We start from the raw sequence: 22,714 nt of genomic DNA on the forward strand, positions 1-22,714 counted from the left end.
CAAACTCGACAACATGGACAACGGCTTATATCAATATGGATGACGAATATTCCGAAGGATGTACACCACCCTACCTCACATCAATCTCCTGGTAGTAGAACACAATCAGGCTCAAAGATCGGGAATGGAGCCAGAACCTGGAAACAGAATCCTCGGAGCCCCCACAAACCTACGCACGCCCATATCGTGACCGCCAAACATGGCCAACACGGAGACTGTCAGCTCACATGTCGAAGTTGGCACTTGTCATATAGTGGTATGGATTATACTTTAGGACTCAGTACCAGTACCCCACAGTAGCATACCTCGACAGAGATAATGGTGTCATGACACATGTACTACAGGCTCCTGATGTCGATTAGTTCAATAGGGGCAATAACATTCGGTTGGGCCAGCTTTAAGAGACAGGATACTACGTGATTTTAAAGTTGGACGTCGACGGACCGATTGCGAAGCCATGAGCGCAAAGGAGAACACAAGCAAGGGAGCACCCATGACTTTTCCAGAAAAGTAACTGCGTAGTTGGTGGACAATTGCCGAAGCCAGACACTCGGAACATATTTGCCTGGGCAAGAGCCTCCTTACTCCCAACCACCAGGATCCAACCACGAGAGTTTCATGATCAATTGCACCGAAGCCACCTCTTCTGATTACTTACATACTACCCTTGGCCATTTGAACCGGAGTTTTGGAAGTCCAGGATTCTGGCATAATTCTTGGACGGCGTTGCAACTTGAGTGCCTCAGGAGTATAACCCTGTTTAGCCAGACGGAAAGAGACTGGATTACGTGAGAATACCCAGCACGTTGGCAACACTAACTCAGCAGCGCTAGTACCTGTACACGCTGATTGGTGTCTGAAGAAGCCATCCCAGCGAAGTTAGTACTGTGTTGAGTACGTACGCGCGTGCTCAGTCGCTACCATGCGGATTGAATGAACACGTAGGCTGCTACACTACAGCAGCGAGTCCTGGCTAGCCACGTCCTGTGCAACGGCTAACTCTAACTATTTTCAGAGGAGGGATCCACAGGCCTACACAAGCTTACTGTGTATGGATGCCTGATATCCAAACCTATCTATCCCCTTGACGTTGGCCACCGACTCAGCGGCACCGACACGTTCCGATTGACGATTTGATTCCTCAGTGTCATTTTCCCTACCGGATCGTAGCATCGATATTTGACCGAACGCACCCCGCCCCTCGCTCGAACGGTTTCCAACGTTCCCCCAACCCCACATCGAGTATGACTAAGCCTCATATCGTGCTGGTCCCCGGGGCGGCACACACCCCAGCGTGCATGGTCCCGTTGATGGAGAAGCTGCAAGCCCTGGGTTATACAACGCATTGCCAGCAAATGGCATCGGTTGGCAATCCCAACCCGCCTAGCGACCTCAGTGAAGACATTGGGGTTCTGCGGCGCACAGTGGAAGAAGCCATTGGGAAGGGCAACGATGTCATTGTTGCCCCTCATAGTTGGGGCGGCGTGGTAACGGGCACTGGGCTCAAGGGCCTGAGCAAGGAAGAGCGCGAGGCCCAGGGGCTCAAAGGCGGCGTCGTCAGAATAGCGTTCATGGCGAGTTTTGTCCTGCCCGAGGGTAGGACTCTCATGAGCACGGCGCACAAGTCTCCGTCGCCCACATTTGTTCCCGATGGTCCTAATGCCACCTGCACAACACCCGAGCTTTTTTACAACGATCTCTCAGACGAGGAGCAAAAGCATTGGGCTGCGGGTCTGAAGTCCCAGGGTATCGCGTCATTCACCACGCCGACGACGTATGCAGCATGGAAGCACATTCCGAGTAGCTATCTGCTTTGCCAGGACGATTTGGCGTTGCCCCCAGCTGCACAGGAGGGGATGGTCAAGGCGGCGGAAGAGGCGGGCGCAATCATGCATGTTACGAGGATCAAGAGTGGGCATAGCCCTTTCCTGAGCAAGGTGGTTGAGACGGCTGAGTGGATTCAGCGGGTTGCGGAAGAGACGCTGGTGTAGTGCCACGAGGAAAACAAGTACGTGGACGGCAGAAAGAGAGCAAGAGGAAAGACACGAAGTCGAGCGGTGAGGAGCTTGAATCAGTTTGTCGGCCCATAGCGAGGTGAGGTGTGTACAACGAATGCAGTACTAGGGATGGAATTTATGCGGAAAGCACAGTAGGGCAATCGAATGGTGAACATATGCTTTTCTGCCCACTTTGAGCACTCAAATACTGGTATTCGGGTTTAACATTACAGCATTTGCAAACACGAGTTTGGGCGATGAGAAGAGTATCTGATGTCATAACCAGAGGACAGGGTGAGACGGGTATCAGACCTCGACTCACGGCAGGTCCGTCAATCTTTCAATGACTGGGAACCTCGCCTTTGACGCATCAGACAGCGGCGCATTGCCCGGACGGTCGACAACAACAGCGTAGACGTTGGCCTCGATTGCCGCTTCAGCCTCTGTTGCAGAAGAAACGTGTTAGTACCATAGCCGGTGGTTACTTGTGGTATGAAACATGCGACAGCAATGCAAGTGGGGGGGTGCGCGGGATCGCGTGACGGATAAGTTACATGAGGCCCTTTTTTTTCTGTAGTCCATGTGGGCAAATAAAAAGGTAGTGGGACATTGAGGGACATTTGTATGTCGCATGACGGAGCATGTACCATACATGTGTAGATACACATGTGGGTACTTGTAGTCAGGGCCGGTGCGTGATGGTGTGATGATCGACCGACGAATCGGGTAATGGAAGGGGGGAAGGAGGGGTATTACAGTGGGTGGGTGCAATCGGCAAAGATGGTGGGTAGCGTGTTGTTTCAGGACAAGTGGAGAAGGCCAACATACCTTTTACGTTGTCTGTCAAAAACACAACCTTGGAGGGAGGCTTTCCTAGCTCGGAGCATATCTTATCGTAAGAAGCTTTGTCCATCTTGGGGCCTGCATTGACGGTATCGTAGTGGGCAGAGAAGAGAGGCTTGATGTCTCTCGTCACGTCTCCATCTTTGACGTAGGAAAAGAACTGGAGCTGTGCCTGCACGCTGCCGGAGGAGAAGATGGCCAGTGTCTTGCCAGCAGCTTTCCAAGCTTCTAGCGTGGGGACCACATCGTCAAACAGTGGGGTCTTGAGATGACCGTTGCGGAAGCCAGTGGTCCAAAGATGTCCTGCGCAAAAAGAGAAGAGTCAGTTTGAGTGGAGCATGCCAGCAGTGCTATCAAAGACAAAGGGCATGTGCTACGATAGTGCGCCAGCAGGGCGCAAAGTGACGAGATAGAAGGGAAGAGTTGCGTTGTGCTGCAGGAGGCCGAGCTGAAAGCGGCGTCGAGCTGACGAAAGAGGGTTTGGACGATTGGTGGGTGGCTGGAGTAGGATGGCGACTATCGCGATAAAGCAACCGGTGGTGAGTGGCCGATCGAATCAAGAGATGAAGTCGGTGGGACTAGTGTGTTTAGAGCAGCGCGGTGTCGGCGCTTGGTGGCGATGATCCAGCGAGGGTCCTGGCACGAGGCGGCGGGCAAGAGATGGGACTAGGGTCGCCGACGAGGTTGAAACGGATTCATTTGTAACCCACCTTGTAGTTGCTTCAAATACACTGCTTTAATGTCGTGCCGTGTCAGGTCTTGTACGTGGGCGAGCAGAGCATCGGGGCTCTGCTTGGTGTCGTCTGGAAAGGCGGCAATGAGGGATTGGAAGTCGGGATCAGCCCATGAATGGCGTGCCAGTCTTGTGAGACTGTCAAGTGCATACGGGTACTGCGGCTATTGTGAGCACACACACACGCACACGCACACAGCGCAACGGGGAGGAGGCCCCACCACCAGTACCGTCTCGCGTGACAGATGACGGAAACGGGTGGCGGGATGGCCATGGCTGGAGGAGGCAGGCAGAGAGCACGACAGCGTCTAGAACGAAGGGGGCAGAGATGGACGGGAGGCTACATGACCGACGAACGGCCTGGCGACGACGTCGAGGCCCCGCCCAGCGTCATTGTCGACATATTTGGCGATGTTGCCCCGGCAGTGGTGGTTGCGCTGCCGAATGCGGGGAAGCAGCGACATGGGAGGCCAAGGGCAGAAGAATTTAGGCTTACCATGACATCCTTGACGAATGAGATGCTCGAGATGGTGCCCTCTGCGTGCCCATGTCAGTACAGGTGTGCATTTACAATATTACTAGCAGGTGCGTGTGTGACTAGCAACAACAATGGCTATTTGGCTGAGGCAAAACATGGCGTGTGCGGGTACGTGTACGTGTTGTAGGTGAATGTACATGTGTACATGGTCATGCACCAACAGCGACTTGAAGACAGCTCTGCGACATACCGATATCAAGCAACACAACCTCTGCTTGGCTCCAACGCGCCGGATCGAGCGATGCGGCACACATGGTGCTGGACGTCTGACGGTGTTGTTATTCTTGCTGTTGCTGTTGCTGCTGTCGTTGTCGTTACCGTCAATGTCGTGGTTGTTGTTGTTGTTGTGGTCGTCAAAAGCAGGACAGTGAATGGCGGTGAAGCGACAGAGTGTGCCGTGTAGCGCCTCAACTGTGAGGATGGACGGGTGGTGTCGTGTGGCTGTTCTGGCAGCTGACTGGTGCGAGTGGTAAGACAAGCAACATCAAAACATATAGCGGTCAGGCTGGAAACCTGATATTGTTCAACAAGAGAGATGAAAATTTTTCTTCTGCACATGGATTGGAGCCGGAAGCGGCTTGACAGCCGTGAAGCTGTCGTCGAGGGGAAAATTTTTGCAATAGGCAGGAGTCATCCATGGTGCGATGACAGCTGTCAGGGTGGCTCTGTGCCCGGCTGTGTTCCATGGAACCAGTGTTGTGAGGCTGACATTGGGCTGAGGCGCTCACCGACGTTGTCTATCTGATGCTATGTCTCGACTTGTCGATGGATATGGGGCGTGAATGCCGTGAGATGGACGGGAGTACCTGGCTAGCATGTGGCCGCCTTGATGCTCGATGTCGTCGATGGGCAGACGGCTTGGAGAACGACCCACACATCAAAGTCGCCGTGTCGCGGGCAGCACATGGGCGGCGCTAGCAGCGAAATGTCCAAAGCCCTATAGGCTGGCCGTGGCCGTGCGCTGTCTGCAATTGTAGTCGCTGGCCTATGTGGATTGAGAGGCCTACACTACTCCTCGTCCTCGTACACCTACATTGACCTACATGTATAAAGTAGGCGTACACCGCCACGGGGTTGCCCTGGGACGGGTACAACAAGTGGGGACAAGGAAATGTCCCGTTTGCATGCAAGCTGCAGTAGTAGCTTGTCCAAGACGCTGGCTGGGTGGCTCGCTGCTGCCATTTGCTGCAATCTACTGCAACCTAGTGCCGGCCTACTGCGCGTCTTATTGACCAAGTTGGTGTAGAGCAGGATAGGGTAATGCGAAGCGTGCACCACGAGTCCCAGCTCGGCAGTACTCTGACGGCGACGGGGCAATGGACAGCACGACAAGGACGGCGATGATGGCATGTAGCATGTACACTTGGATGCTCACTTGGTTACTCCCATGTAGGCACATGGAGTAAGAAGCGGCTTGTGCTCTGGTTCGCGCATCGGGCCCCCATGAGGGATGCAGATCGTGTCTGTGTTTCAGGGCGCTGACCTGGCATTATGCCATTGCGACGATAATCACTCAACCGGCTCACGCTGACTGCAAGGCCGCGAGGCGGCAAGGCACAAAAGGGCTTTGCAGTCGCATAAGCTTTCCCCGGATTCCTATATTTTGCCGCTACCCACCGAGCTTGGCGGCGACGGGTCGATGGCGGACAAGCAGCAGGGCGCGGCCAATGACAGGCTCCGACCGCCGACAGCCGAAACACTTGTCATGGTGGATTGGGGAGGGGTGGCGGCGAGAAAGCCCCTGGATGGCATGGCAGTGGGTTGCATGGCGGGCAACCGCTCCATGCTCACACGACATGGCATGCGGCTCAGTACAGCGGCGAGACGAGGTGGCAAGCATCACGAAACCACAGATAACGGCGGTGTTGGAGCAGGCAGTCGAGTGGTCGAGGGCAGCAGACGGGCTGCAGGCAGCACCAATCAAAGGCCAGGTGGCCGCTTGGGAGCGCAATGCACCCGACCCAGATCAGCAGCGGCCATGGAGGCGGCGCTTGGGGGGCTAAGCCTGCATTGGCACACGACAGCTGGTGGTCTGGATTGTGCGCCCTCTGTCTGCGTGTGCGTGTGCGTGTGCGAGTGCGTGTGCGTGTGCGTGGTCGAGGGAGTGTGTGCTCCATGTTATACTACTAGCAGACTACTAGCAGCTATGTGAGTAAGGATAGTCTCAGTACGTGGACTCGTCTGAGTGTACAGGCAGGCAGTCGGCAGCCACGGCCAATGTTTCAGACGACGTCTTTGTCCGTCCCACCGTCATCACCGCAGCGGGACCCGTCCGGCCAGACGTGCAGCGTGCACCTGCAACGGGGGCAGAGGCAGCGACGAGCACGCACACGGGGGGTGGGTGGCTCCACTGATGAGAGCCATGATGCAGCACCAGCAAGGACTGCCGTGTGAGACGGGCCTGGCGACAAGACGAGCCTCCGAAGCTGGCGGACAGCAGCCAGCGGACAGCGAGCACAGCGAGTGCGCCCTCCCTCGTCCGACGCCGCCGTGACGAGCCATGGAAAGAGACCGAAGGCCATGGAAAGTTGGCAAGTCCCGAGTTGGCAGCAGTCCAGTGGCGGTTCCGACGGGGGGGGGGGGCGTGGCCACGCTGCTTTAGCACCTGGTGATGCAAGCCACGTAGCTCGCAGCGGCGCCCTAGCCTCCTGCTCCCCTACCCCGGCTAGCCTCGACGCCGCCCTGCTGCAAGCGGGTCCCCCCCCAAAGAGCTGCGCCTGCTCCTGGCGCTGCCCTCTAATAGCCAGGATGCCCGTCCGCCATCCGTTTCCTCACCTCACCACCGTCTCCCGATGCCTCCATAACACGTACCCATCTCTGCTCTCGTCGTTGTTCGCAAGCTCTAGCGTTGCTTCTCTCCACCGCCATCGTCTCCTCCTCCGCCCTCTCCGCCTTCCGCCTCACCTACCGCTGCTGCCCTTAATAATACTCGCCTTCCGCTCGCTCCTTCCGCAACCGCTGTGCAGCTTACCCATACGTCAACACCGCCAACAACAACGTCTGCCAACCCCCCCCCTTACCTCGCCTTGGCCCACAGCCTCCCTCTGCCACAATCGCCCCGCCCTCTTGCTCTGCTCTTTGGCACTCAACCACCTAGCCGCCATCGCCGGGCCTTTGTTTTGATGTGACAGAGAGAGCGAGCTGCAGGCCATTCCAACACCCGTCAGACAGCCAGCTAGCCAAACACACCCACACCCACAACCCCTCTCCTGCCTCACCACTCCTCAGGCTCACGACCTGCGCCGCTCCGAGCTTCACCCACCAGACAATCTACATTCTCCCTCTCAGCTTGTCGCCAGCTAGCCTCATCAAACCCCCTCTTTATCCGACACCCGCTAGCTCTCCTTACGTGGGCCCGTGCACTTGACTCACGCTGCCAACCGCGTCATCAGACAACAACCCACTGTCTGCCTACCGACGATCCTCCCTCCACGCGTTACGACTCTTTCTCTCTCTCTTCCTTCCTCTCTTACGCAGCGATCCCTCTTCCTATCTGGACGTCCACGACTCCATCTCATCACCTGCCGCTCCCTCCGATAGCTCGTTGACTCGAGTCATCCATACGCAGTTAATACCGGCAAATGAGAACCACACTCTCTTGAACCTTTCCTTGTCTTTTCCGTCGACGGACACCACCTGTGCATATCACCGACGACTTTGCTTTTTAGTTTCACCCAAACGGCCTCGCTGTTACCTTACGACATCTCTCCTCGGCAACTTTTTCGTCTCTTTTCCGACTCCGCTACAAACCATATTATCGCTATCTTCGACATTTCACAGTCACCTAAAAGTCTGATAGAGTATCGCTTTTGGGCTGACGGCTGTTGACCCATTGTTTACTTTTGATATCGAGCTTTTACCTTTCCGTTTTCTTCCTTGTTTGTTTGGCGGCTTTCACATCCGCCTGCACCGTCACAGCCACCGGGTAGACCTCTTTGAGTTTTCCCTTCGGCCCTTTCCCCTCCAGTTCTCCACCCCCCAAACATCCCTCATGGAGTGCATGCGCGATCATCTTCACGAAGGCGTTGTACTCAATGGACGGTATGAAACAATCTCTCCTCTTAACAATGGCTCCTTTGGCATGGTCTTCCAGGCCAAGGATCTTGTAACTGGCGACCATGTTGCTGTCAAGGTCATTACCAAGAGTTCGGCCGCCATCAACTGCCCTTCCGCCTTTGCAGTCGATGAGCGCTCCGAAGAGCTTGGTGTTCACCTGCGTCTTGGTGATCACTCCAATGTTGTCAACCTGCTCCAGTCTTTTGAGACCCAGAACCACATCTACCTTGTGCTTGAGTTCTGCTCCAATGGTGATCTGTACGAAGCCATTCGCAATGGCAAGGGCCCTCTCGAGACTGAGCATGTGCGTGACTTCATGATGCAGCTTGTCGATGCTGTCGACTTCATCCACTCAAAGGGAATCTACCACCGCGACATCAAGCCTGAGAACATTTTCCTTACCCAGGATGGCTCCATGAAGCTTGGCGACTTTGGTCTTGCCACTTCTGACCCCTGGTCTTACGAGATTGCTGTCGGCAGCGACCGTTACATGGCTCCTGAGCAGTACGACCCCTCCAACACTGGCTACTCGACTGCAAAGGCCGACATCTGGGCCATTGGCATCGTCCTCCTCAACATCCTGTTCCAACGCAACCCTTTTGCCGTACCCTCTTCCTCAGACCCTCTCTACGCCGACTTTGCCCTTGACCGTCAGAGTCTCTTCGACGTCTTTCCCAACATGTCGCAAGATACCTTTGAGGTCATTAGGCAGTGCCTGGCCATTGACCCTGAGAAGCGCGACCTCGGTGCCGTCAAGGATGCGTTGGAGCGTGTCATCAGCTTCACCATTGATGACGAGAGCCTCGATGACTTCTGCACCGAGGAGCGTGATGTCGTCGCTGTCGGCGCCAACCGCGAGCCTCTCCGAACACCATCCATTTCCACGCCCCAGCTTGACAATGGTGGTTCGTTCCCCTGGGCCAAGGCTCTCGCCATGTCTCCACCCCAGCAGTTCCGCCAGCTCTCTGCTATCCCCGACAACGAGATCTATGAGGATGACATGTTCTCGGGACCTCCCTACGATGTCAAGCCAGACAGTGCCTCTGCTGCATCCTTTGTGGATTCTGGCTTGGGCTTGTCCTTCAAGTCAACTGATGGCGCAAAACCCGAGCCTGTGAATTTCACTCGATCTCGACCTATGCCCATCTCTGGCTCGCTTCCAACCAAGCCTTACAACAGCATGTCTTCTGTCTTTGGCAAGAAGCGTGATGTCATCTCCAAGAGCTGGAGCGATCTTTGGGAAGAAGAGGACGACGATGCCCAGTTCCTTGCCGAGCTCGAAAACAACTGTCATTCCTTTGGTGCTGAGAAGCCCAAGTCCAAGCCTGTTGTTTCCGAAGCTGGCTCCGGCGTGTCGACTCCTCGTGGCGGCTTGTCCGAGATGAAAAACCCCATCTCCATCCACAACAGCAGGAGCCCCACGCCCAAGAACCACCGCACTGCTGTCGACCACGTCAGTGCAGCCACCGGATTCGTTTTTGAGGAACATCGTTCGTCAGCGGCTACCCGCAACACTCCTCCAAAGCGTTCGGTTGCCGACAAGTGGGCTGCTCTTGGCGATCGCCGTCGTAGTCCCGCTGTGCAGGCCCAACAAACTCCATCCAAGCCTATCAAGTCGCCCAAACAAGCTCAACCCATTCCGAACTCCGCCAGGAAGCGGAGCCGCACTGGGGCTGGACGACGACCAATCCACTGGGGTTCTAGCCATAACGAGAACAACAACCATGGCTCCTGGGAACAGAAAGTGGACAACTGGTACAAGAGCAAAGATTGGCGCTCCCATGCCGATCATGCCCAGGCCCATGATGACCTGGGCGACCTTGAGTGGGTGTGGTAAGGCACTTTAACCTTCCACTTGTAGTCTTGACAACTTTCCATTTCCTTATTTCCTATACTTTTTTTTTTCACGGAATACGTTATTCCTGGGGAAGCAAGAGTTCTACGATGCTCAACCTTAACCACCTTTTCAAATTGTAGCCTACTAGAGATACCACTTTCCTATCTCTCCTCTTTACCTTTTCACTTGTACACTCTCAGCTTCACCTGCAACACCCCAACGACTCGATCGTTTTTCCACTCTTCAACATTATCTCTTGGTATCTCTCCTTTGTTACTTTACTGGTGTGGTTAGGCCAGCTTCTGGGACTCTTGCACTGGAGGCTTTTTTTTTATCTCGTTGGACGGACGAAAGAAACTGTTTCGGTGAAGAACTTCACCAAACTGCAAATGGTGATATATGACAGGAAGCAAGCGGCATCTGGAATGGAGTTCTATATTTGGGTTTCTTTTTTTTTCTGTTGGCATCAGAGGGATATCTCTTTACTCCCCTCACAATTCGCTTCTTAGGGATGATTAGTTAGTCAAGACTCGTATCCGACGGAGATCCAAGTCGCATTGCACTTTCGTCGTCGCACATCAAACACCAACCAGACGACCGGTGCTATGCGTAGGATCCGGGATTTACCCACTCAACCACTTCGCAACTTTTGCTTCTTCTAAATGTGATGAATTCATCCAAATAGCCCATATTACTATCCATAGCTTTCTTTTAATATCTTGTATATATATGCGAGTTTCTGCTGTTTAGCTGCTTTTGGCTTTTGTTTTTTCTTCCTATACAAACTGTCTTAATAACTACCTGTAGATTGAATAGATTTCTGAATTCTCTTTCGCACATGTATGTTTTTTTTTGGGCCCAAAGGCAATACAATGTGCATGCCTGATACCTGGTGCGATGGTGCGGGTCACCCTCTTTCACTGATGTCTCTTTTAATGATTTTCATCATCTTGCATCTTTCTTCTCTTCCAAATTAAGTAGTGGAAGCCGAAAGGTCTGGCCCATGTCCATCTCTCTGCATTGATGTTCACTGGGACGTCTGGAGAAGAAATATAGACGTATTGATTCATTGTTATGTACATATGCATATTTTGATTTTTTTTAGAGGGTATCACTGGATAAAAGAAAAAAAAGACAAGTCAGGTACTAGCCCAAACGAAGAAAAACAACATATAAGAGTATCGCTCACAATGATGGCGCAATAATGGCTATCCTGCTTGGGGCACACTGGGTGTGGTTGGACTAGCTAGTCCAGCCTGGCTCTTCCGCCTATCCTTCTTCTTCTTCGATCCAGGCGCTACACTGCTCTTCCTACTATGGCCTTCCATCGCCCCGGGAGTTGCCACTGTTTTTGGTGTAGCCACTACAGAGGGCGCTACACTTGGCGTTGTGGTGTCAATTTTCAATTCAGTAGGAGCTGCTGGCGCTGGCTGCACTGATTGCATCGCCTGTTGCTCCTGCGCCTTGTTCCTGGCAGTGACGGCTGTCTTGGTACCTTCAAAGACAAAGGCGCCGGGTTCGCCCTTGAGCGGATTTTCATCCATGTACTCGTCCCCATACGCGTTTGTGAGGTTGAGCGAGTGCATGAAGAGCGCGTCAGAGAAGTCATTGGCTGAAGCAGCTGAATCTGTGGCCTGTGCGGCTACACCTGCGCCTTGTGACTGCGAGCCTGGGGCGTCTGCATCTGTCGGGGCTAGCGTTGGACTGCCGACTCGACTCGCTGTAGTCGTCGCTTTTGCAGTTTCGAACGAAGGGGGGAAGTACGAGTAGCCGGTTGCAGGTGTCCAATGTGTCATGTTCTTGGAAAGCTCGGCCATCTGTTGCATGCGCGTTGAAACAGTAAGCTGCGAGACATGTCAGATATCTGTTCTGCACAACCATCTTCCGTTGAACCTTACCATTCTGCTCTGCACGATATCCAGCAAGCTCGGCGCCATGAGCATCTTGGTCCCGTGGGTATACCAATTGCCCTCGACAAAGTTTTCGATGCGTTCTTTGTCATTCTCTGTGACGCGCACCTTGTGCTGGCGTTGCAGAAGCCACGGGTGGCCTTCGCCCTGGCCTTCGCCCGCAATAACGTACTGGGTTCCTTCGGGCTGGTCGTCAAGTCTCTGTTGCCACAACTTTGGATCATTCATAATCTTCTCCGCAACAACCGGGTCGTTTTGGCGCAGATTGAGATAGACATCGATGTTGATGCATTCAGAGTCGAACCAGGGTGACGAGGTAAAGTACCAAAAGAGGTTATTTCCTGCATGTAGGTCGGGGGTGGGTAAGCCGCCGATAAGCTGGGGCTGGTCGAATTCCTGCTCGTCTGGGGGTGGGAGTGGCGGTGGCATTCTGGCGATGATGTATGGAGGTGACTGCGAGAGTCTATGTGTGGATTGGTTGTGCACTTCCTTGAAGCTGGACCGCGGTCGCGCGTGGGGAAGCGCGCAGGAGCTCGGGCCTCTCACCTCCGTGTTGCCCGCAACTTTCACAATCTAATCCTCACGTCCATCTTCAATCCTGTTCAACCCTATTTTTCACGATGGATCTTGTTCAAACTGTACGCAAAGAAGGTAGCCGGTAAGACTTCCAGTATCACATCTCAGTTGTGTCTAGCTAATCATGGCTCAGTGGTGGCCGCGGTGATTTTAAATGGGAAGATGTCAAGAATGATGCGCAACGTGAAAACTATCTCGGTCACTCGGTCATGGCGCCTGTTGGGCGTTGGCAACAAGGCCGCGACCTTAGTTGGTACGCGAAAGGCGACGCTGAATCCAAAGAGGCCGAAGCATCGCGTATCAAGGAAGAGAAGCGCAAACTGAAGGAGGCAGAGGAAGACGCGATGCTTGCTGCCATGGGCCTCCCGGTGCCAGTGCGGAACAACGCAAACCTGACACCATTAGGTGAAAAGGCCCACGAGGCTGATGTGAAGGATAAAATGGAGGAGAAAGCCCACAAGGGCGAGGATGAGGACCGGGCAAAGAGGAGGGAGAAGAAGGAGCCTTCCAGGAGGCACAGGGACGACGACAGAGAGCGGAGGAGACGTCATCGGACACGAAGCTGTTCGCGAGACCGAGAGCGACGCCACAGACACCGGGACCGTTCACGCTCGCGCGACAGGCGGAGAGATGACGACCGAGATGACCGACGAAGGCATCGGTCAAGGAGCCGTGAGCGTAAGCGACGAGAAGACCGTCCAGAACGTAGGCGCGAACGCGACACAGATGGAAAACGATCAAGATCGCGCTCGAGGGATCACAGACGTCACAGAGAGACTCGAAGCAAGTCTCCGTATGATAGGAATGAGCGGCGGCTTGGTTAAAATATCTATTCCACATGAGCAAACTTGACCACGGGATCATTTGCCAGCCGCTTATTTTCGTAAACAACATTATGTCCGGGATTGCAGCTTATTGGCAATGTCAGCCTGCAAGCAACCTCTGGCAGGGATCACATACTTTTCATTTCTGTGAAAGACAAAGCTCTTCCCACATGTGCTGCTTCTGTTCAATCGCTAGTGATCAATCCGCGGCGAACGACCTAACTTCCTGCCGAACGACTGTAGCATACCCGCAATATCCCCGCCGTTGGGCGATTCCGAACCTTGTTCCGAACGGCAATTTCGGCCGGCTCCCCATATTTCCCCTCACCAGCAGTGTACAGCAGAATACGCCTCTGTCCTGTATATCATAGTCTTGCTGCTCCTATAAATTTCGCTCTACCCAGGTTCTTAACCTTACTAAAAAAGGGCAGGATGGCGTCTGCACCACCCATAGCTAACTGGCAAGCGTTGGCCAAATCGAAACGAGAATCAGTCTTCGCCAAAATCCCAAAAGACTGGCTTCTCCCCACATCTCAGACATCCCAGTACACTGAAACCTCGAGCATCTCTGTGCTAGACGTACCTCGAACATGTGGTATTTTGACAGAGAAAGAGCTAGATATCACCGAGAATTATGATGCTACAGATCTGGTCAAGATGATGTCTGAGGGGCAGTTAAAGAGCATGGAAGTGGTGACAGCATTTTGCAAGAGAGCGGCAGTCGCCCAGCAGTGTGTTAATTGTCTTACAGAGATTATGTTCGACGAGGCATTGGCTAGGGCAAGAGAGTGCGATGAGTATTTGGAGAAAGAAGGAAAGGTGCTGGGACCGCTGCACGGGTTACCCATCAGTCTGAAGGTGTGTGCAATTCACAAACGGAAGGCGTTGTTAGCAACCCTTTCGACGTTCAGAATTCATAGTGCCGAAACACCGGCTTGTACCTATTACTGAGATGCGCTTAACAGGACTCTTTCAATGTGCGAGGCGTACAAGCAACACTCGGATATGTATCCTTCATCCCCCATCCCCCGGCTGCCACGAACTCGGCCTTGGTCACCGCCCTACACTCCCTCGGTGCAGTCTTCTATTGTAAAACCAATCTACCCCAAACCATGATGACAGCAGACAGTCAAAACAACATCTTTGGGCGCACCTTGAATCCAAATAAATTATCGCATACCGCCGGCGGCTCCACTGGTGGTGAAGGCGCACTCATTGCCATGAAAGGCAGCATAATGGGCGTAGCCACGGACGTTGCCGGCTCGAACCGCATTCCTGCCATATGCTGCGGCGGCGCCTCTCTGAAACCCACGGCAGGCCGTGTTCCCTTTGCCGGTGGAGCAGCTGTCGGTCGTCTAGGCTCTCCTGGCTCAGTACCCGTAGTCATTGGCCCCTGTGGCCGCACCACCCGCGACTTTGCCCTATTTCTCCAGTCCGTAAGCAGCACACAGCCTTGGCTTCTCGATCCAAATAGTCTGAACGTGCCCTGGCGTTCCGTGCAGCCATCCACGCAACCCTTGCGCTTTGGACTAATCCGTGGCTGCAAAGAACGACCTTTGCATCCGCCCATCGCCCGAGCGCTGCACTCTACGGCTATGAAATTGAAAGCTGAGGGACACGAGATTGTACTTTTGGACGAGAAGATACCAGATCTGTACCAGACAGCTATGCTGGCGTGGAAATTCTTTATGCTTGACCCCCGCAAAACACCTTTCCAGTACATCAAGGCAAGCGGTGAGCCGGTTATTCCATCGATCGCGACAGCCGGTTTCCCTGAATTGAAGGATTGGCAGGCAAGTCTGGATGAGTTGTGGGACATGAATGTAGAGAAGGGCCGTATACTCAACCAGTTCCACAAACTCATGGTTGGTGAGCAGGCAGAAGAAGGCACTATCCAGAAAGCACTCGATGCGATTCTCATGCCAGGATATCAAAGCGTGGCACCAAAACATGACACCTATGGTCTGCCAATCTACACAGTCGTTGTCAATTTGCTCAATTATCCAAGCGGCATTCTGAACGTGGGCAAGGCTGATAAGGAGCAAGACAAGGAGTTCGTGAAGGAGGGTGTGATATATGAGCCCCCATGTAAGTCCTTATTCATCTACCCGCTAGGCTTCAGCAGAAAGAAGAATTTTGAAGTTTGAATTTGGACTGACGTGAAGACAGATGAGCCAGAGGAGTGTGAAGGTTTACCAACACATGTGCAGATTGTAGGAAAGAGTATGATGGATGAGGAGCTAGTCGAAATAATGAAGGTTGTAGAGAAGCTTCTATAATCACTAGGAAATACTGTACTAGCTAACAAGTATATTCGCGCATGCACCTCACACACATAATTCACGTATATAGTTTATACCCTGAAGCTTCTTAGCTTAAAGTCATATATAAATATTGTAATAAGTTGCGCCCGTGGAGTGAAAGCACCTAATTATATCACGTCCCTATACCACGTGTCTATAACTCAACTTTTTCTCTCTATTTACTATATAGAGTATTAGATGATTTATCTTAAAAAAGAATAGTAGACTATACTCTAACCTACTAAAATTAGATATTAGAATAATAACTATATAGTTAAAGTAAAAAACTAAGTAAGAGTTTACAAGACTTGATTTTAAACTAAACTAGTTATTAAGTACCTCTCTACCTCTAGGTAGAGTAGAGGTTAGAAAATAGTTATATAGACTTAGATAGAGATTAGATAGAGTTATATTATCTAATCTAACTTTATTTAATCTTTATCTAAGATCTATATAATTCCACCTAACTTCTATCTAAGTCTATATAACTATTACTTAATCTCTACTCTATTTAGAGATATAGTATATTAATTAACTACTAAGTGTATTTATTACTGTCACACGTATATGCTATTCAGCTCCAGATACTCCTAATGCAGTATACTGTACCTTTTTGGGCACGTGGTGGCCTAGGTGGAGCTGAGCCAGGTATCGTCACAATTACGTTAATGAATTAGACTAGTATTTAAATAGAGATTAAGTAGAGATAGACTTACTAAGAGTTAGATAGAGATTAAGTAGAGTAGTAATTATATAAGATCTCTATCTTTATATCTACTTAACTCTAGCGTAGTAAGTTAGGTCTCTACCTTAGGATCGTTTTTCTTAATTTACTCCACCAATACTTACCTAATTAGGAAGTTGAGTAGCTTATTCTAAAGCTCTCTGTTAGGGCTTTTTGTTGTTTAGTATAGTAATAGGCTAACTCTAATAGGTAAGAAGTTATTAGCCTACTGTTAGGAGCTTACCCTCCTTAAGCCACCTTGCACTATCTAGGGCTAATCTAGCCCTTATTAGCCTATCTTAGTTATATCTAACTTATTAAAGCAGATATAAGCACAAAGAATATTACCTAAGCTTAGTAGCTATTCGTCTACGTAAAATATAGACCGTTTACTTAAGACTACTATTATTTCACTCTACCCGTGCCTAATCACTCTAAAACGTCTTACACCTACCTACCTTGCTAAGAGTTAGGTCTCTACATTTTACTCCGATCTTAAATATCTCTTTACCTAGTGTAGCTAGTCTATTACTATAATATACTAAAGTAGAGCTCTAATAGAGAGCTTTAAAATAAGCTTTTAAACTTCCTAATCGGGTAAGTATTAGTGGAGTAAATTAAGAAAAACGATCCCGAGGTAGAGACCTAGTGACTAGCCTATCCGCTAGTAAGCTTAACTGCTTCTTTTCCTAAGTATATAGATTACTATGCGTCGTCTAAGAGCTAAGACTAACTTTCTTAAAGGGCGAGTTCTACGAGTACTTCGCTAACTAAGTTTTCTAGAAAAATTTATAGTATTAAAGCTAGCGACATATACTAATTAATCTCTAAAGCTTAGAGAACAGGTATAAGTTAGCTACTAGCTAACAATAATCTTACATCTTTTTATACTAAGTTTCTAAAAAGTGGAGATCGATGTATCTTAAACACTTGCAAGACATATATTGTTTAGGCGAATGATACCTACCTAGATATTGCTAAAAGCAACAGACTGAGCTAGGTTCAGCTATATACATGTAAGTCTCTGCTTCCTTACTCATGTGCTGAATACTTGCCGCATGGAAGCTAACCCATTTTTCTTTGTGCAGGGAACCCTGTCCTTGGATATCTATGTAATAAAATCGAGAAATCAGTGGGCGATTCCATCTGCGTGTCGCCACCTGGCGATGCTGATTTCAAACCTAACCCGACGACTACTATGGTTACTACACCAATCCCTACTGCGACGCCAACTATGGCTCCAGTGCCTGGTGATCTTGCCAATGGTACAAACAGCCGCTGTGCGAAATTCTATCAAGTTCAACCGGATGGGTATTGTAACCTCCTCATCCTCAAGTTCAGCATCAGCCTCGTCGACTTCCGATTCCTCAATCAAGGCATCAACGATAACTGCACCAATCTTTTCGCGTTTGAAAGCTATTGTGTAGAGTCTCTAGGACCGATTAATGAATATCCCGGTCACCCCGACTACATACCGCCGCAATCATCGATTCCAGAGATCCCTTACAGCAATCTTCCAAAGGCAACCTTCACTGCGCCCAAGATTACGGGTCTGCCTACGGCCGCACCGCTCGCCAAGGGAACAAGAAGAGATTGTTATCTTTTCATGAACGGCGCAGATCTCGCCGTGGATGAAGATATTCTGCCTGGTTTCAAGTCTGCATGCGACGCCCTTATCTAAGGATGGTCGATAACACTGAAGCAATTTGCTAACTGGTAAGTACTATTTTATCCTTCGATCTCTGATCGAAGTTGTTCCTATCGCGAATAGAACTGGTATTGACTATCGTATCTAGGAATCTTTCTCTTGACGTTAACTCTACAAGTTGCGCGCCATCGAAAGACTTTCGCTATTGCATGGCAGCTTATAACGCTGCATCGGTCACTAAGCCTTCTTTACCTGAAGATACTAGATTGAGCTATCCAATAAGGGTATGTTGTCTTTATACGACTTGGAATTGCTCGTTTCAACAAAAGACTAACGAATATGCAGGAGGGCGCAATCGAGGGATGCGTCGAGTACAACGCCGCTATCGCGCCGATGACTTGCAAATCATTCCTGGCTTTGAACAGAATAACCATAGCACAGCTGTTCAAATGGTACGCAAACCGCCCTTTACACACTCACGCGAAGCTTATGCTGACGTTATGCGATCTCCAGGAACCCTCCTGTCGGTGCTAACTGTAGTAACTTATGGCTTGGTTATCAGTACTGCATTAGTACAGATGCTGTGCCTACCGATATCGCGTCTAGCACTGATACGCCGACTACAACACCAACGCCAACTAAAACTAAAACTACATCAGTAACCCCAAGTCCAACGGCCCCAAGCGCTCCAGGCCCAACGCACTTCGGTACTGTCGAGAATTGTGATGAATGGCATGTTGTTGGAGGTCAGTACCACTCTTTCACCTGCTTACCTTAAGATGCACTGCTAACAATTGACTAGACAGTGATACGTGTTGGTCTAACACGCAGGATCATGGTATCACGCTCGACCAATTCTACAAGTGGTAAGTGTTCTCTCCTTTAAACAATCTGAGTTTGGGCGGAGTTGAAGATGCTAACTTATTGAAGGAACCCGGCGATTCAAAACGATTGTGCTACCAATTTCTGGCCGACGTATGCGTACTGCGTAGGGGTTTCGGCCTGAGGCAAGGCTCATTCTGAGGATAATTTTTATCGACGATTTGTTATTTTTGTACATTCTTAAGGTGAGAGTTTTGTAGACAATGATTGTAGCGTATATAATTCGGTGGAGCACGATCGGCGAATACATCAACAGTCGTGTACACAAACGAAGCACTTGCTAGAAGACTTTGTTGCGATATATAACCACTGCTGAGTAGATCCCTTCGGTTCACAGAGCGAACAAGTGCAAACATAGTAGTCATCACCATGACTTCCAGCCTCGCTCCCGCGCTTCGTGCCACCAGTGACCAGTCTCGTTTTTCACTCTTGCATGTGCAACGTCAAACATAGCCATGCCCACAAATGTCTCTCCTAGATAAGTAGTGTCGCTCTCCTGGAACGGCATAGGAGAAACGTGTACCGGAGGAAGACGATGAAACTCATCGTTTCCCTCTGTTGCGCGAGCATATTCCTCCTCGGAAATTCGATCAAAACAAATGCGGCGTGCTGGACGCTTGTCCGTAGACCAATCCGCGCGTGGATAACGGAAGATGATTCCGTGATAATAGTCAGAAAATGGACTATCGATGTAGCTAGGCACTAGACCAGGTACTTGTCTGGCTTGGTCGTTGCCATGAACGCTCGCTCCGCCTTGCTGCTGCTCTTCATCATCATCCGTGGCTGAGTTCTCGAGATCTTGAATGTGACGTATATAATCTCCCCGTGCGGCCTTCTCTTTGCGATAATGAGCGATACAGTCGTTATCACTGCCATCCACGTCGGGCGCAGAAAGAAAGTAGAGTTCCAGACGGATCGGACACGGGTCCCACGGCGTTTTGCGCATGATAGCTTCGAGAACCTCGGCCGGCTTGACAGTCTCTGGGGTCACTTCGGGATGTGTGAAGTAGATGGCGAAACTGTAAAGCGGTGGGAGCGGGCAGGACACCACGCCACGGAACACCATAAGCGCTTCTTGCCCAGAGTGATCTGTGAATGGGATAACGTATATTTTGGCGCGTTCAATACGTCCTCCGGCCGCCGTACCCCCTCTGGGGAATCGCATGCTAGGGCCGCCACGCGACGCTATGTTCAAATGGAGCAGTGTGAGTCGATGGATGTTGTTGAGGAAAGTGTAACGCAGGGGAGGTGGAGCGGCGCAGGCACAAAACACGGGAAACGCTAAGGCGCTCAGTAATGCGCCAAGGCAACCACCATCCATGCATTACAAGCGGAGGGGGCCGAGGAATTGGAGTTACAAAAACAAGAGCGATGGAGACTAACGAGCGAGATAAGTTACTGGATTTTCAATAAGATCCCGGGAAAGGGTTCGAATCAGTTTCTTTTATTCAAAGTTAGTTTTGACAGCTATTATAGGGATCGACTATTGCAAAGAATAACGCGAAGCCTCTAAAGAAGAGGCAATAAATGTACAGAGAGCTATTGCATTACTTGAAGCTAAAAATACTAGCTTTCTTATTGACCTTGATCTTGTGGAAGTGAAAAATGTTTTACACTAAAAATAAGTTGGAGAACTTTAATAAGCAAAGCGAAGCAATGCACGTAACTGGGATAGGCGTTGACCGTTTAAATAATCTGGCATTATATACTGTACCGCGTCGCTATATGCGCTGAATTGGCGTGTTATTATAGTTGTATTAAGAAATATGTTTTATAAATAATAATACCTAGCTATTCCTTAGTGGTCTAATTAATTAAGTGAAGCATAGAAAAATTACGCAAAGTGGGGGCGGTGAACTCCCCGCGCAATAGGTGCAAAACGCAGTTCTCTGCAACAGCGACCAGCATGATATAGGCTGTAAGACTGAGAATAAAAGCTGTCTGAAGCTAGATAATTGACTAGCAAACGCAGTTCTTAGCTATAGTGCGTACCGCCCTGTGTAGACTAGTATTTAGGTAGAGGTTGGGTAGAGGTAGAGTTGCCAAGAGTTAGGTAGAGGTTAGGTAGGGTAGTGATTAGGTAAGACCCCTACCTCTACCCCTACCTAACTCTTAGCAACTCTACTCTACCCCTACCTAACTCTTAGCGCTAAGATTAAGTAGAGGTTAGGTAGGGTCGTATAGGCCTTAGGTAGAGGTAGAGATAGAGTAGTAATTATATAATACTCTACTCTACCCCTACTATAATTAATAAACGTAATAAATACTCTTAGTAGTTAATAGATACCCTCTACTTCTAGATAGAGTAGAGGTTAGATAATAGTCGCACGGACTTAGGTAGAGGTTAGGTAGAGTTGTATAGTTCTTAGGTAGAGGTTAAGTAGAGTTAGATTAGACAATATAACTCTACCTAACCTCTACCTAAGTCCGTGCGACCATTACCCAACCTCTACCCTATCTAGAGGTAGAGGGGTATGTAATAACTAGTCTAGCTCTGTGTAGACATCTTAGCACGCTACTACTGCGTAAACATCGCTTAAGACGTACGGCCGGTAGGACGCGTTTTAATAATCTTATTACTAGTAGGAGAAACTACCGGGTTATATAGTCTACACTTTAAATTAACCTTCTAACGCTAAAGTCTTTAGCTTTACTATCTTAACTTACTCTCTAGCCTACTAACCATTCTGTAGTTACATGCTATCGTGAACGAATATAGAGTAGACTAGTATTTAGGTAGAGATTAAGTAGAGGTAGAGTTACTAAGAGTTAAGTAGAGGTAGAGTAGAGTAGCGATTATATAAGACTCTAACCTCTAACGTGCTCCACTAGTAAGCTGCGCACCCTAGTAAGCTGCGCACTCTACCTAACCTAACCCAACACTCTACGCAATTAAGCTACAATAACGCGATAAAATCTAATAAAATTTAGAAGAATAATTATTTATATAGTTCTATATAAAGTCTAAGTATATTCTTAAGTATAGTATTTCGTATATATTAGCGGCGCGCGCTAACGTCGCTTACTACTCTAGCTCTAGCTAGCCTCTATAACTATCCTTTCTACCTCTATAGTAAGCTACTAAGTCTACTATACCTAGAGTACTCTACTAGAAGTAATATATTAATATAGCTAACTCTACTTTTATTATTAACGCTAAACTTCTATACGTAGCTTCTTATTCTCCTCTATAAGTATTATTACTAACTATATTATAAGCTAAGCGCTTTTAGTAAGCTAGCGTATCGCAACGCTCGTTAGACTCTCTAGCTAGTAGCGTAGTTACTCTTAGAGATAGCGTACCTACTACTAAAGCTCTACTACTATATATAGCGTCTCTATCTATAATACTATCTATGCTATAGTATTATTATTTATAGTTATCTATAGTAGAGATAGTGTTTAGGCTACTATAAGTAACGATAGAATATAATCTAGATAAGAAGAGATAAGGCCTATTACTTAAAAGCTAGTCTAGATATTCTACTATATAAATACTATTAGCTAGATCTTTATATAGACTATAAGAAAGTCTATCTTATTAATATAGTAGACGTCTTTATAGGTAAGCTTCTTAACTTTACGTCTATACGCGCGCTTAAGCGGTAAGAAGTAGCTTATATTAAGTAGCTAGAGTAGATGCGACGTATGCGGTAGTATATAGAGAGTAATAATCTTATTCTTAGCGTAGTANTAGTTAAACTCTAGNNTAGCGTAGCTACTATAACTATTAAGAATAAGAAGCTAATAGACTCTAGCTATANNAGTAGCTATATACTAATTAAAGTACTTTATCTACTCTACTCTAAGCTAATTAGTTATCTAGCTATTATCTAATAACGC

The 22,714-nt window shown here is 49.5% G+C and overlaps 10 protein-coding genes across 10 annotated transcripts; 7 read left to right on the forward strand and 3 right to left on the reverse strand.

Moving 5' to 3' along the window:
* Window positions 1-1,244: 1,244 nt before the first annotated feature.
* COCVIDRAFT_41677 (hypothetical protein) lies at window positions 1,245-1,991 on the forward strand (the record flags this gene model as incomplete). The annotated part of the gene is made up of 1 exon (XM_014696660.1): window positions 1,245-1,991. One exon carries the CDS (start codon window positions 1,245-1,247, stop codon window positions 1,989-1,991), a length of 747 nt encoding a protein of 248 aa, XP_014552146.1.
* Window positions 1,992-2,315: 324 nt separating this feature from the next.
* Window positions 2,316-4,365, reverse strand: COCVIDRAFT_111030 (hypothetical protein; the record flags this gene model as incomplete). The annotated part of the gene is made up of 4 exons (XM_014696661.1): window positions 2,316-2,440; window positions 2,826-3,143; window positions 3,551-3,702; window positions 4,298-4,365. The coding sequence occupies 4 exons, from the start codon at window positions 4,363-4,365 to the stop codon at window positions 2,316-2,318; spliced, it is 663 nt and encodes a 220-aa protein (XP_014552147.1).
* A 1,385-nt stretch (window positions 4,366-5,750) lies between these two features.
* COCVIDRAFT_19747 (hypothetical protein) lies at window positions 5,751-6,605 on the forward strand (the record flags this gene model as incomplete). The annotated part of the gene is made up of 2 exons (XM_014696627.1): window positions 5,751-6,259; window positions 6,305-6,605. 2 exons carry the CDS (start codon window positions 5,751-5,753, stop codon window positions 6,603-6,605), a joined length of 810 nt encoding a protein of 269 aa, XP_014552113.1.
* Window positions 6,606-7,577: 972 nt separating this feature from the next.
* COCVIDRAFT_111033 (hypothetical protein) lies at window positions 7,578-7,907 on the forward strand (the record flags this gene model as incomplete). The annotated part of the gene is made up of 1 exon (XM_014696662.1): window positions 7,578-7,907. A coding segment is annotated over one exon (330 nt), but the record flags the coding sequence as incomplete, so codon positions are not given.
* Window positions 7,908-8,102: 195 nt separating this feature from the next.
* On the forward strand, window positions 8,103-10,004 carry COCVIDRAFT_111053 (hypothetical protein; the record flags this gene model as incomplete). Its single annotated transcript, XM_014696663.1, has 1 exon — window positions 8,103-10,004. The coding sequence occupies one exon, from the start codon at window positions 8,103-8,105 to the stop codon at window positions 10,002-10,004; it is 1,902 nt and encodes a 633-aa protein (XP_014552149.1).
* A 1,208-nt stretch (window positions 10,005-11,212) lies between these two features.
* COCVIDRAFT_111065 (hypothetical protein) lies at window positions 11,213-12,343 on the reverse strand (the record flags this gene model as incomplete). The annotated part of the gene is made up of 2 exons (XM_014696664.1): window positions 11,213-11,848; window positions 11,903-12,343. The coding sequence occupies 2 exons, from the start codon at window positions 12,341-12,343 to the stop codon at window positions 11,213-11,215; spliced, it is 1,077 nt and encodes a 358-aa protein (XP_014552150.1).
* Window positions 12,344-12,534: 191 nt separating this feature from the next.
* COCVIDRAFT_41681 (hypothetical protein) lies at window positions 12,535-13,314 on the forward strand (the record flags this gene model as incomplete). The annotated part of the gene is made up of 2 exons (XM_014696665.1): window positions 12,535-12,572; window positions 12,624-13,314. 2 exons carry the CDS (start codon window positions 12,535-12,537, stop codon window positions 13,312-13,314), a joined length of 729 nt encoding a protein of 242 aa, XP_014552151.1.
* A 432-nt stretch (window positions 13,315-13,746) lies between these two features.
* On the forward strand, window positions 13,747-15,593 carry COCVIDRAFT_111107 (hypothetical protein; the record flags this gene model as incomplete). Its single annotated transcript, XM_014696666.1, has 3 exons — window positions 13,747-14,172; window positions 14,280-15,402; window positions 15,484-15,593. 3 exons carry the CDS (start codon window positions 13,747-13,749, stop codon window positions 15,591-15,593), a joined length of 1,659 nt encoding a protein of 552 aa, XP_014552152.1.
* A 1,982-nt stretch (window positions 15,594-17,575) lies between these two features.
* On the forward strand, window positions 17,576-18,995 carry COCVIDRAFT_19752 (carbohydrate-binding module family 50 protein; the record flags this gene model as incomplete). Its single annotated transcript, XM_014696628.1, has 6 exons — window positions 17,576-17,997; window positions 18,138-18,273; window positions 18,335-18,441; window positions 18,503-18,735; window positions 18,792-18,855; window positions 18,920-18,995. 6 exons carry the CDS (start codon window positions 17,576-17,578, stop codon window positions 18,993-18,995), a joined length of 1,038 nt encoding a protein of 345 aa, XP_014552114.1.
* A 240-nt stretch (window positions 18,996-19,235) lies between these two features.
* COCVIDRAFT_30461 (hypothetical protein) lies at window positions 19,236-20,036 on the reverse strand (the record flags this gene model as incomplete). The annotated part of the gene is made up of 1 exon (XM_014696667.1): window positions 19,236-20,036. The coding sequence occupies one exon, from the start codon at window positions 20,034-20,036 to the stop codon at window positions 19,236-19,238; it is 801 nt and encodes a 266-aa protein (XP_014552153.1).
* Window positions 20,037-22,714: the final 2,678 nt, after the last annotated feature.

This window comes from Bipolaris victoriae, assembly GCF_000527765.1.
Source record: "Bipolaris victoriae FI3 unplaced genomic scaffold scaffold_117, whole genome shotgun sequence".
NCBI classification, from domain to species: Eukaryota; Fungi; Ascomycota; class Dothideomycetes; order Pleosporales; family Pleosporaceae; genus Bipolaris; species Bipolaris victoriae.